Source organism: Xyrauchen texanus, chromosome 11 (genome assembly GCF_025860055.1).
Source record: "Xyrauchen texanus isolate HMW12.3.18 chromosome 11, RBS_HiC_50CHRs, whole genome shotgun sequence".
In the NCBI taxonomy this organism is placed as follows: Eukaryota; Metazoa; Chordata; class Actinopteri; order Cypriniformes; family Catostomidae; genus Xyrauchen; species Xyrauchen texanus.
This window is the reverse complement of record NC_068286.1, coordinates 4,678,327-4,690,879: the sequence shown is the minus strand read 5'-3', so window position 1 is coordinate 4,690,879 and position 12,553 is coordinate 4,678,327. Positions and strand designations below refer to the sequence as shown.

At 41.7% G+C, this 12,553-nt stretch overlaps 2 protein-coding genes across 2 annotated transcripts in view; both read right to left on the bottom strand.

Moving 5' to 3' along the window:
• LOC127651879 (uncharacterized) overlaps positions 1-2,994 on the bottom strand; it is a 9,983-nt gene extending 6,989 nt beyond the window's left edge. Inside the window, exons 1-3 of the mRNA XM_052137918.1 lie at positions 2,857-2,994; positions 2,257-2,568; positions 1,927-2,079 (exon numbers count right to left, since the gene is read on the bottom strand). Of these exons, the coding sequence (XP_051993878.1) occupies positions 1,927-2,079; positions 2,257-2,568; positions 2,857-2,899 (508 nt within the window). The 5' untranslated portion in view covers positions 2,900-2,994. The remainder of the gene's footprint in view (positions 1-1,926; positions 2,080-2,256; positions 2,569-2,856) is intronic.
• A 3,182-nt stretch (positions 2,995-6,176) lies between these two features.
• On the bottom strand, positions 6,177-11,830 carry LOC127651224 (CMRF35-like molecule 6). Its single transcript, XM_052136956.1, has 6 exons — positions 11,741-11,830; positions 8,114-8,428; positions 7,869-8,024; positions 7,432-7,539; positions 7,277-7,311; positions 6,177-7,159 (listed from the first exon to the last, which is right to left on the bottom strand). Exons 1-6 carry the CDS (start codon positions 11,787-11,789, stop codon positions 7,013-7,015), a joined length of 810 nt encoding a protein of 269 aa, XP_051992916.1. The 5' UTR covers positions 11,790-11,830; the 3' UTR covers positions 6,177-7,012.
• Between the last annotated feature and the right edge of the window lie 723 nt (positions 11,831-12,553).

The window sequence follows — 12,553 nt, the reverse complement described above, 5'->3', positions numbered from 1 at the left end:
TCCACACTGCACTGATGGGGCCGTAGAGGACGAGCTGCACTTCCTCACTGAGTGCAGCAAGTATAAAAACATCAGAGACGCCTACTTCACACAAATAGCACAGATTGTACCTCAATTTCAACAAGCGAGCCTCATAAACAAACTGTGTTATATTTTGGGAGAGAAAGAAGAGTGTGTTCAGCTGGCAGCGCAGTATGTGTCTTCCTGCCATCATATGAGGGACAAGGGCTGAACCCTCCGTTCCATTAAACTGCTCTCTATACTTATTTTTGTTATTGTATATATATATATTTTTTTTATTTTTTTTTATTTATTGTGATATATTTATGCATAATATGGAAATGTTTTTTTTTTTTGTTTTTTATTGTTCACTTTTATTTATCTACATATATGTTTGTATATTACTATTGCTTTGGCAATATTGTGCTATTTTACACAGTCATGCCAATAAAGCTCAACTGAATTGAATTGAATTGAGTGTGTGTGTGTGTGAGAGAGAGAGAGTGTGTGTGTGTGATAGAGAGTGTGTGTGAGAGAGAGAGAATGTGTGTGTGTGTGTGTGAGAGAGAGAGAGATAGAGAGTGTGTGTGAGAGAGAGAGAGAGAGAGAGAGAGAGAGAGAGAGTGTGTGTGTGAGACAGAGAGAGAGAGTGTGTGTGTGTGTGTGAGAGAGAGAGATAGAGAGTGTGTGAGAGAGAGAGATAGAGAGTGTGTGTGTGTGTGTGTGTGTGTGAGATAGAGAGATAGAGAGTGTGTGTGTGAGAGAGAGAGAGAGAGAGAGAGAGAGAGAGAGTGTGTGAGACAGAGAGAGTGTGTGTGTGAGAGAGAGAGAGATAGAGAGTGTGTGTGTGAGAGAGAGAGATAGAGAGTGTGTGAGAGAGAGAGATAGAGAGTGTGTGTGTGTGTGTGTGAGAGAGAGAGAGAGAGAGTGTGTGTGTGAGAGAGAGAGAGAGAGAGAGAGAGTGTGTGTGTGTGTGTGAGAGAGAGAGAGATAGAGTGTGTGAGAGAGAGAGATAGAGAGAGTGTGTGTGTGTGTGTGTGAGAGAGAGAGAGATAGAGAGTGTGTGAGAGAGAGAGATAGAGAGTGTGTGTGTGTGTGTGAGAGAGAGAGAGAGAGAGAGTGTGTGTGTGAGAGAGAGAGAGAGAGAGAGAGAGTGTGTGTGTGTGTGTGAGAGAGAGAGAGAGTGTGTGAGAGAGAGAGATAGAGAGAGTGTGTGTGTGTGTGTGTGTGTGTGTGAGAGAGAGAGATAGAAAGTGTGTGAGAGAGAGAGATAGAGAGTGTGTGTGTGTGTGTGTGTGTGTGAGAGAGAGAGAGAGAGAGTGTGTGTGTGAGAGAGAGAGAGAGAGAGAGAGAGAGAGAGTGTGTGTGTGTGTGTGAGAGAGAGAGAGATAGAGTGTGTGAGAGAGAGAGATAGAGAGAGTGTGTGTGTGTGAGTGTGTGTGAGAGAGAGAAAGTGTGTGTGTGTGAGAGAGAGAGATAGAGAGTGAGAGAGAGGGTATTACTGACGAATAGGCCCATGTGGAATCTGCAGACTTGGTCGGGTGGGGGGAAGTTAGCTGCAGTCTAATTTCTGATTTAGAACTGTATCAGCTGCTCAGTTTTGATGTGTTACGCCATTCGCTTGCAGTGTGGACACTTTGTATGAACGCGTGTGCTTTAAATGAAGGGTGTGTGTCAAGAATGAGACTTTTGAGGTTGTTGAGGTTGTCTTTTTGGGCAGGTTCGATATTAGAGAAAATAGTGATGCAGAGACAACTGGATGTAGACGTTGCTTGATTGGTATGATGTCCGTCTTTTCTGCTAAAGAACACTTTGACTGCGTATGAGGCATGAGTGTGATTTTATTGTTCATTTCCTTTTGTGTAGTGCAGAATAATACACACACATGCAAAAACGTGCCAGCTTTTACACCATTTTCACTGGTACCTTGTATAGATGGAGAGATTGCGATGTCTTCTGGTGTTGAGAATGATCTTATTGTGGAGGGTTGTGACTCGGATCTTGTTACTGGTTGAGGATTCAACTGAGATGTGGAAAAGTGTGTGTAAACAGGTTTGAGTGTGCTTGTGTGTTTGTTGGCTGTGTGTGTGTGTGTGAATGGGAAGTGGAAGTGGAAGTGTGTGTGTGTGTAAAAGAGAAATAATAAACATGTTAAATTTGTTGTACTTAGAAAAATAAAGTATAATCACAAAAAGTACATACATTGGGTTCGATGTATGGTTTAATCATTGTACATGTACAGTGCATTGGTCTTACCTTTAGATACTGTCAGATTGACCTCACAATATGTGTCTAGACCAATTCTCTGCACTCCAAACAAGTAAACCCCAGAGTCTGACTCCTGTAGTTCACTGATGAACACATTGAAGATTCTATTCCCATAATCCTCCAGTCTGAATCTCCCATTCGGTGACCGATCAGATGAAACTAGATTATCAGCTTCATCTTTACACGGATATCTGCAGAAATACTTTCGGTTGCTTTGAGCCCAAGCAAAGGAACATGGAATTATGATGCAACTTCCTGTGTATCCATGCAGGTTCTTAAGTGTGCCTGAGATTCGTATTACTGTGAGAGATAAAGATGAGGAAAGTTGTTTTTTGTGATGATATGAAAAGGTTTGTGGTTTTGCTCATTTTGTCCCTTCAGCATAGCAAAGTAACACAATACAAGCAACTCGACACGACAACTTCCGGTGGTCTGCATGTGTCATCTTCGACCCTCTTTACACATGACATTAAAGGAATAGTTCACCCAAACAGGGAAAATCTTATTCTTTTTCTGAGGTCAGAACAGATACAAGACTCTCATGGCATTGGATTAAGAAAATAGTTTTTTTATATTGAGAGAACTGACCTGACATAAAGATCCAAGTCCGGAAAACAGAGATGAATTTCATTTTGGCAATCCCGATTACATCAGATAAGATATTACAAATCTTATTTCCTAGTTTAACTGACTCGACAGCCCATAAGTTCCATTACTGAGTTGTAATGATGTGAGCTTTCTGTTGTTCTGAGAAGTTAACCGTGCAGAGACCACAAACAACTTCAGATATGCACAAACTCATGAGCACACTAAAGGCAGAGCTTAATGACCACTTCCTCTGTACCCATTTCTAATATCAGTATTGTGGTCACTGTCAGTATAGGCAAAAACAATTGAGTGATAATCACTTCCTGCTGTTTCACACGTTTCGGAAATACATTTTACACTGATCTGAGATCAGCTTTATGATGGTTATCAGAAGTATGCTCTGCATTTTATGCTTGGAAATCTGGTCTCAGATCAGTGTGAGAAAGCAAGTTGAACCCACAATTATTCATACGTTGGTATCTGTATTTGGCCGTCACAACTTTTTTGCCATGTTGAAAGACAACTGTTTAGATCAGGGACTAAAAACCAAATACCATTTATTTCGGTTCGTTCGGAGGTTCCACAGCCTCCTTTCCAAATAGTAACCAGTTACAAAATAAGAGAATGGATAAAAACTTTATTCTTAGAATGACATTACTCTGTGCTAAGGGTGGGTGAAATACCAGTTGCAGTATTTCCAGATATCACAAGTGAAACAAGGTACCTGTTTTGGAAAAACAAGCTCAAAATAAGCGACTTACCTCACCCAAAACAAAAATAAGTGATCAAATTTTTTCCCATTTAGGTGAATTTTCTGAACAGAAATCATAAGCTTAGTACTTTATACAGCAGCCTATATAAAGTAACGTCTTTTCAATACATATATTCTTAATATTAAATATCCCCCAAAATATTTCAAATATTTATTTGGCCACCTAAAATCAGTTAATAGCTTAAATATGTCTCTCCTGCATGCATGGACACACTGCGAGGCCACGTTCGGATTAAACGTCACATTTTGAGGACCGAATTATTATTATTTTTGTTCCCCGTCTGTCGCTCACTTCGACGTTGTGTCTCTCTTGAGAGCCTTTTGCATCTCTGATCTATGAGAAAAGGCCAATGAGAAAATGGCAGACAGAATTTGCATGTCCCGCCCCCGGGTATAAAGGGAGGGAAATGCGTCTATTTCATTCAGAAATTCTCTTCGGAGACGACTGGTTGTATATGCAGTGAGCTGTGAGTCACACACTGTTCCTCCCATCTCTGAGCGATTGCTGTTGGATCTACAGCACATATCAGCGGCTTTCTCCTTCTCTGCCCCTGGGTGCTTCAACTTTCTGAGGCTGATGCCCAGATGTCCGACATGCTTGCCCAGGCCCCATTAGTGTGGGGCTGGACTGGAAACCCCCGTCCTCCCCACAGCCTTCGTGACTGGATGATTGGTTCCTTAGGTCTGCGCCCCGCTCACAGACGCCCCCCCCCCTCCCTCCCCCAGTTCCTTTCTTCCCGGAAGGGCATGATGAGCTGACGAGTTCGTGGAGAACACCCTTTTCCACACGTCACCGTGCCTCTCGCTCATCCGCTCTCACTACAATCGACGGCGGAGCGGCCCACGGGTACATTGCTGTCCCCAGGTGGACAGAGTGGTTGCGATCCACCTGTGCCCCGAGAACGCTGCCACCTGGCAAGGTTACCCTGTGCTCCCCTCCAAGGCCTGTAGTATGACGTCTTCAAAGACCTCCAAATCCTACAGCGGCACTGGACAGGCCGCATCCACCCTGCATGCCATGACCCACCTGTCTCCCAGTTCGGGATTTTTGGCGACACTGTAGAGGACGTCGCCCAGCAGTTCTAAGCAGTGAAAAAGCAGACGGAGGCCATATCTGACATCATGCCCCCCCGCACCTCCAGCACGGACTGTGCCCCATCTGCCCCCTGAGGGCATCCCCCTGCGGCACCTAAGAAACACACAGCTCCGCCTCAACCCGGGCCCAGCTCTCAGCCCCAGCGTCGAGCACCCCGCAGGAGGCGCATGCCCCTGTCTCACGAACTCCTTCGAGGACCTGGAAGGCTCCCAAGCGTTCCTGAGACGGATGACCCAGGGACCAATATGTTTGCTTCGGAGCTGGTAAGCAGACCACTCCGTCCCCCGGTGGAGGGCCGGGAGGAGACTTTTCAGTTAAGTTAACTTACTTTGCCACACCCCCTTCGGGCTGCGGTACACATATACTCAATAAAAGAGCAATTCCCTTTGTCACTGGGTCACCTGGCCCACAAATACCGTTCTCACGGCACTCTGCCGCCACACCTCAACAGTCCTGGCACATTGGACGCAGAACTCTTGCCTCCAGCCCCACGACTGTTGTCCCCCGGCTGGCCAGTTCTGACGAGTCCAGAGGACGCCTCCGTAGGACCTCCACCTGAGTCTTCTCTCAGCAATAGAGCCTCAACGCATTTCTGCCTCCCGACGCCGCATTACCTGCTCCGGCCTGCTGCGAAGTACATCAAAAATAATTGGACGCAATGCTCTCGCTTCCCAATCCGTCACGCTGGCTGGCCAGGACCATTCGATTTGGTTATGCAATTCAGTTTGCCAGGCCACCCCCCCTTAGGGGGCGTCCGCTTTACCGCAGTAGATATAGCGCAAATTAATCGCGATTAATTAATCGGCACACCATGTAATTAATTCGATTAAAATTTTTCACCGATTGACAGCCCTAATATTTACATGAAGTGGGTTGCCTCACGGGGGACCACATGAGGTCACTCATAATATAAAATGTATACAATATATTTATTTCATCATAATATGCATAACTGTATACACTATTTATTGAAAACAGGCTTACATAAAAAAACAGGCTTTTAAAAATACATTCATTAATATTTATATAACTGAGAGATATGCTACTATTCTTCTTTTAAATGGCTTACTCCAAGTAATACTTGATTTAGAGGGAGAAAAAGCATCAGACCCAAAAGGGCAACCATGGCAAATATACCAGAGGACTACACAAGGCACTTGAAGACCCGTAAAAGCATGTAACTTCAAATACGTTGAAATGTCTCAAAAACAGTAGAAAATAATCAGATGGCTTCCGGACTCACTGGATTGTATCACTGTCAGATGCAGCAGTGCCACAGTAATAATTATTTCATATTGTCTCAAAGCAGTGATAAAGGAGCAGTCAATAACTTCAAAGGACCTGTTTAAGGACCTATTTTTATTACTTAAACAGTAGCAAAAGGATGTCAAAATACTAGCAGGCTGTAATGATACTATAGAGAGGAGATTAGGTATGAACCCAGGTGCGGGAGCTTTATTCAAAGAGTACAGGACAACTGGACAAACAGGATACAGTCTTTAGAATAGTTCATAAGTTTAACATAGGCATGTCCACAGGAGATTCTCATAATTCAACTCCGTATTCATCCATAAAAGCCATCAAGGTAATCTCAGGAACCAGTGGGTGAAGACATTAACCAAAAATCCCGACATGTAAGTAATCACTGGCTAGTATCATCAACATCGATTAGAACAGAACTCAGGACTGGTAAGCATCACATTTCTTCAGAAGCAGAGATAACGAAAATCTAAAATGAGGAATGCAACTCAAACAGTAATGCATACTCAGCCTTGGTATGAACTGAAATGGAGAACTGAACATAACATGTTTCTCAATGCAGGTAGGAATAAACATAGTAGTTCCAAAATATAACTTTGAAGTAGCTAAGTGAATATTGTTGGAAAATGAAACAAGGAAAGTCTCTTTTTCAATATAAACAGCACTCGTAGACAACATGTAAGTCCAATCTGAGACACATATAACATCCAGGTAAACATAAGACGAAGAGTCCTTCCATGAGTGTGCAGAGAGAAAATTTTACAACATTCAAGGCCAGACAAAGACTGATTGTCACATGACAGTAATTAGAAAAGAAAAATCAGACATGACACCCCCTGTGGTCATTTGAGGAAGCTCTATATACTTGATACATAGAGAAAAAATTTATTGATATTTTCGTGAAAAAATGTTTTATTACATTTGTTTCTTACTTGAAGGCCTTTATTTTGAGATATGATGTAGAAAAGTTTGCCACCAGTTTCCTGGTCTTGAGTTCTGTTCTTCACTCTCATTGAGGAATGTCGGCATCAGAGATTTCCATAGACTGTATCTGACTTGCCCATGCTGAGGTTTGCATTATTATAGACTGAATCTGATTGGCTTGTTGGGACTTCAGTCTTGTGGTTCGATTTCATCTGTACGTCAGGATGATCATTCTCATAAATATTGTTAGCCTGAATTAAGAAACCAAAGTTAACTTGTAATATGGCTGCCAGGTCTTTGCTAAGTAATATGAAGTTGATTATTTAAAGGAAAATCAGTGACTAACAGAATGTTTAAGCGTCACTCACCTCTTCATCTCTACATTCATTGTGACATTCCTGAACTGAAATGGACAAGACCATATTGGCTTCATCAGTATTTTCACCATGAAGTGTTTCAAACCTGGCATTATTTTACTACAGTATTGATATTTTGCATGATGTTTTTGCTTGCATGTTCATACTTGCTGATGTGTGCTTCTTAAACTTGAGAACAGCGACCAACCCAACTGCAAGTATGATCACCATGACGACCAGACCACCAACAGCATACAGTGAAGTGTACACTGACACTGAGCAAAAGGGATAAGAGACTTTCGGTAGTTGAATAAACTAATCATGATGGAAATCCTTGTGAACAGTGTATACTTGCAACTGCATTGGAAACTGAAAACTTTTATGTAATGCTGCTTTCACTCCAAGAGGTGTCAGTATGAAGTCCAAGAGCAAGATTGTATTGGTCAGTGAAACATAAAAAGCATGTACAGTACATTGAACTATGTAATGTATAACTATGTAGTAAATGACATAAAAAGTGACAATTAAAATTTTTTGCGTGAACAATTCCTGTTAAAGTGTTTGACAATACATGACTGAACAAAGATGCTGATGAAGTTGTTACTTGTTACTGAAGGTAAGTGTGTGATGTCATCAGGAGTTGAATATCTGGAGGTTCTGCTTGTTGTAGGATCTTTATGTGTTGTTGGTGTAGGTGACGGCAGAGTTGTGTACACTTCTTTAGATGGTTGTGTGACTTGGTTTGGGGGTGTGGTGATTTCTGGGTGAAAAAAAAAACATTTATATGGAAATACGAAGAGAGATACTTTAAATAATATACTATAAAGCATCACTATACATGATTTGTACCTTTAGAAACGGTCAGAGTCACTTTATCATATGTGTCCACTGCCACAGGTCTGTCCACTGCACACCAGTAAATGCCAGAATCTGACTCCTGTAGTCCACTGATGGTCACTGTGAAGATTCCCTCTCCAACATCATCCAGTCTGAATCTCCCATTAGATGACTGATCAGATGAAACTAGTTTATCTTCATTATTACATGGATCTCTGCAGAAATACTTCCTGTGGTTCGGAGCCCAAGGAAAAGAACATGGAATTGTGACGGATCTTCCACTGAATCCATGTATATTAATCTCATTAGTGACTGCAATCCTGAATCCTAATAGATGAATAAAACAACATCTTAAGAGTTTGAAAGTGTGTGTCTTTGTCAGTTAGTTGTTTTGTGTCTTGGTGTTTTCCTTGTTTGGTTATTCACTCACACGTCTTTCAAAATGGCCACAAACATCCGGACTCTGAGCCTGGTCAACTTTTAACCTTTAAGACTTCACATGTACATATTACTCATTTCACACTGATCTCACATCAGTATTGTGTTTGCTTTCATTATTGTTGTGAACAAGGTTTCAGCTCTCATACTTGTATAGAGAAACCCATAAACAGCTTCACAGATGGTGATCACTTCCTCCTTTCCCAACACTTAAGACTGTAGATGTTACCCATGTCTCACAGATCAGTGGTTGTGCTCAAATATACCATCTGATCCTAAATCAGTGTGAAAAAAGCAGAATTCCTTGCAGCTTACAAGCTGCTGATAAATCTTACGCTTCATCAATTTGTCAAGTTTTTCTTTGTGTATATGACACACAGCTACACTATTAAGGTGTGCTTGCATCATGGTACTACAAAGCCATGTTTTCAGCCTCTGAAGACCACTGAAACCTCTCTGAGCCTCAGCTGAGGGCACAGGAACAACAAGAAGCAATCTGACAAGTGTTTCCACCTGCTCAAAGATGCCATGCACTTCTAGACACATCCCCTGGAGGATGTTCGCTGCTTCACTGCTGTACTGGACGTTATACTTTGATCTGAACATTGCCAGTTGTATTCCAAGGAATGCCTTTGAAAAGCAGTTCAATGGAAAGGAGGAGGCGAGAACCGGCCTGGCGATATAAACAATACTTTAATGATTAACTTAAACAAAAGACAAACACACACACATGATGGACATGTCCGTAAACGATCTCTCTCTCTTATGGCATGTGAGGCACAAGTCTCGTTCACTCTGGTGTGCATAATAACACCAAATGAATAAAAAACACAAATATAGCAACCTGCATTGTGTTCTCCATAATATGCTTGTTTGTGATGATGGACGTTGATGATGGAAAAGCACCAGGGTTCAACAAAATCTGAAAGAGTTTGAAAGCAGACCGCTGTTGGGAGGGGCACTGGGTCAATCGCACTCGGATTCAGATCTCAGCAAATGTGCCCATTATGAAAACCACATTGACTTCCTGCTCTTAGAAAGCCAGTAAACTCATCTGACACACTATAAACCTTAAACAAGCTTGTGTATTCCTTTAAAAGACTTGCTTTACAAAGGCCACTCAGAGTCTGAGTTACAATGTCATATTTGTGCCTTACCAGCACAGAGCCTTGTGACCACTTCCTCTGTCTTTCACACTTGATGCATGCATTTGTTATTCTTGTTCAGAGAAAGGAGATCAGTTCTGTGGTTACTGCTTCTATTGAAATGTTCAGAACTGGTAAAAAAAAAAAAAAATAGTCCAAGATCAGTGTTTAAGTTATTGAGTTGGTATCGTCCTGTCTAGAGGACAAATCTGACTGTCAGTCAAACTCAGAGTCAAAACTATTTACTATTTTCCTTGAAGTTCACATAATGCGAGTAAAGGATTTTCCATTTCCTGCCCTGTTTCTGGCCCTCAGTCTTGCTCTTTTTCTGTGCTACTTCCCCTTTAAGACTTCGACATACACACCCACTGTGTTATGATTGGCTAACATCTTTGGAAAGCAAACGCCCCCCACCATCACACGTGTGGATAGTTTTTTTTCCTCATGACATGACATACTGAGATCTAAACCTAACCGATTTAGGTTTTGTTCTTCTGCATTTGCTGAAGCAACCGCATCTTTTTTTCGCAGTTTTCGGCCTGTGCCAATGAAATACTCTAGCAGCTACTGCGCAATGTGATCACAATCCTTACAATCTTATCAATGTAATTGGTTATGTAATGCACATGTGTAGAGTGGAGGCGGGCAGGGCCGGGCTGGAACGACACACGCCAGTCCCCAATCAGCCTGATGGGGCACGCGAGGGATAAAGGTGGCCGGTGACGACACAACACACAAACACATACAGGGCAGCTGCCCGTAATTCTCTCTCTCTCGAACTGTCGTTCCAGCCCGGCCCCGCCCTCCTCCGCTAGAATCTGCCGTTTGCTCAGAATGTGTCTGAAAGTGAATTAAAGCCTTTAGTGTTGTACTTCTAGTCATGGCCGTAACTACCATTTAGGACACCGAGGTCATGTCCTCTGTATTTTTTTCTTGAAGTGTCGTTTCATTGGGAAGTGAAAATAGCCGACGAGACAATTATCCTTGCCAGATACCGCTGTCATCTCAAAACGAAAGTAGTTGGCTGTAGCAGAGTGTTTCCTAAACCAATTAAAGAACGCAACGCAGTGTCTCTCACAGCTCATATAAACTCTCACATAAGCTTCATATTGAACTTCAAATTGAAGTTTATGTGAGCTGTGCGAGACACTGCGTTGCATTATCCCAAAAGAGTCCTGCAAATGTGGGATGCTTCTGGCAACAGAAGAATAGTTACTTGTTTTGATAAAAGGTGAGACTGAATTACTGAAAGCTAAAGGTAGTTCCACAAACTGGAAATTACAAGGTATTATGCTATAAATGTGGTTTATGTGGACAGTTCTAGAGTCCACATAATTCAAATTGCTTTAAAAACATACTAAACGATGTTTTTTCGAAAATGTAAAAACGCAGAAAGTTTACTGTGAGGGTTAGGTTTAGGGGATGTAATCTATAGTTCGTACAGTATAAAAATCATTATGTCTATGGCGAGTCCTTATAAGTATAGCCACACCAGCATTGGTGGCCGGGCGTATATAGTTATGGCTCGGTCTGGCCCCGCCCTCTTCCTACTCACAGTATCTTTAGCAGCAACAAATGGAATTGTAAAAAATGACATTTTAAACAGATTTCCCAAACACGCCTTTCATCTACCATTGATCAAACAAACAAGCAGTCCCACCTCAAACTCGCACCAACGCTTTAGTCAGAAGTTGACATGTTTCAAGCAGAGCAATGTTAATTCAATCCAGAGTTATTTAGGGCATGGTGATCTTTGAGGGTCTTAAAACTCTTAAATTAGGTTTTATGAAACCTACAGAAACCCTGCAGCAACATCAACTAATCTTATGTATTTCTCCAATTATCTGTACAGAGACTAGAACATTCTTTCCTCAACTCTTATCTGACGTATTGTTTCTGTTGCAGTGCTTAAAACAACATTGACTGAATAAAAAATGTGCAAGCTGTATTAGAAAAAAGATCTCATTCATAGCAAGTCAGACACTGTAGCCACAGTGTAAACTAACATGTTCGATCACACTGTAGAGCAACAGTGATGCATACAAAGAGAACTGACCTGACAGAAAGATCCAGATCCACAGAACATGGAGGGTCTTCATTTTCATCACTAACCTTTTGAGTCTCCAGTCTGATTTAAATGAGTCAATGTATGATAGTGGCCGCAAAAACACATCGATTTCACTTCCTCTTTTAACAGTTGCTGTAATGTGGGAAATTGTTACTCATTTCACACAGACTTGAGATCAGTGTTTGAGCGCGCTTTCATTGTTGATGTGCATCAGCTTTGCATGGGGCAATCTGATCCTGAAACAGAGGCTCCAATGCAAAAACATATTTGTTGGTGTCAGTTTGCTGACAGGACAAAAAAAAGAGTACACATAATGGCATTGCTCAGTGAATTTAACCCCAGGTTATCATCTTTTAAAACCCCACTTTTAACCCCGGGTAAACCAACATATTTACACTGGTATTTTTGAAAGGGTGTTAGTGCTGGTTTTATTCCGGGGATATGAACATGGTCTTTGACGTTCAATTTACATTCTGACAAGTCCAGAATATATCATTTATTTAAAACTTGCATTGTGACACCAAACAAAATCAGACATATGTTTGCTACTTACACATAACTCACTCATACAGTGCAACAACAATTTAAGCATGTTAAAGGCCCTGTTTACACCTAGTCTTAAGATCTATCTCAGGTGATCCGTACACAGGTGGTTAGATGAGACACACTGGTGTTTAAACCTGGTCGCAAAAATGTTTTGATCGTTTACATCTGAAACGTAACCATCGGTAACAATCGACAACAAGCTACATTTCACAGACCACATCTTAAAGACTGCACAATCACGTAGATTCACACTCT

Coding starts and splice junctions, on each gene's coding strand:
- LOC127651224 (XM_052136956.1), bottom strand. CDS start 11,789: ATGAAAATGAAGACCCTCCATGTTCTGTGGATCTGGATCTTTCTGTCA. Junction 8,429..11,740: donor GATCTGGATCTTTCTGTCAG/GTCAGTTCTCTT, acceptor TTCATCTATTAG/GATTCAGGATTGCAGTCACT. Junction 8,025..8,113: donor GACTCTGACCGTTTCTAAAG/GTACAAATCATG, acceptor TTTTTCACCCAG/AAATCACCACACCCCCAAAC.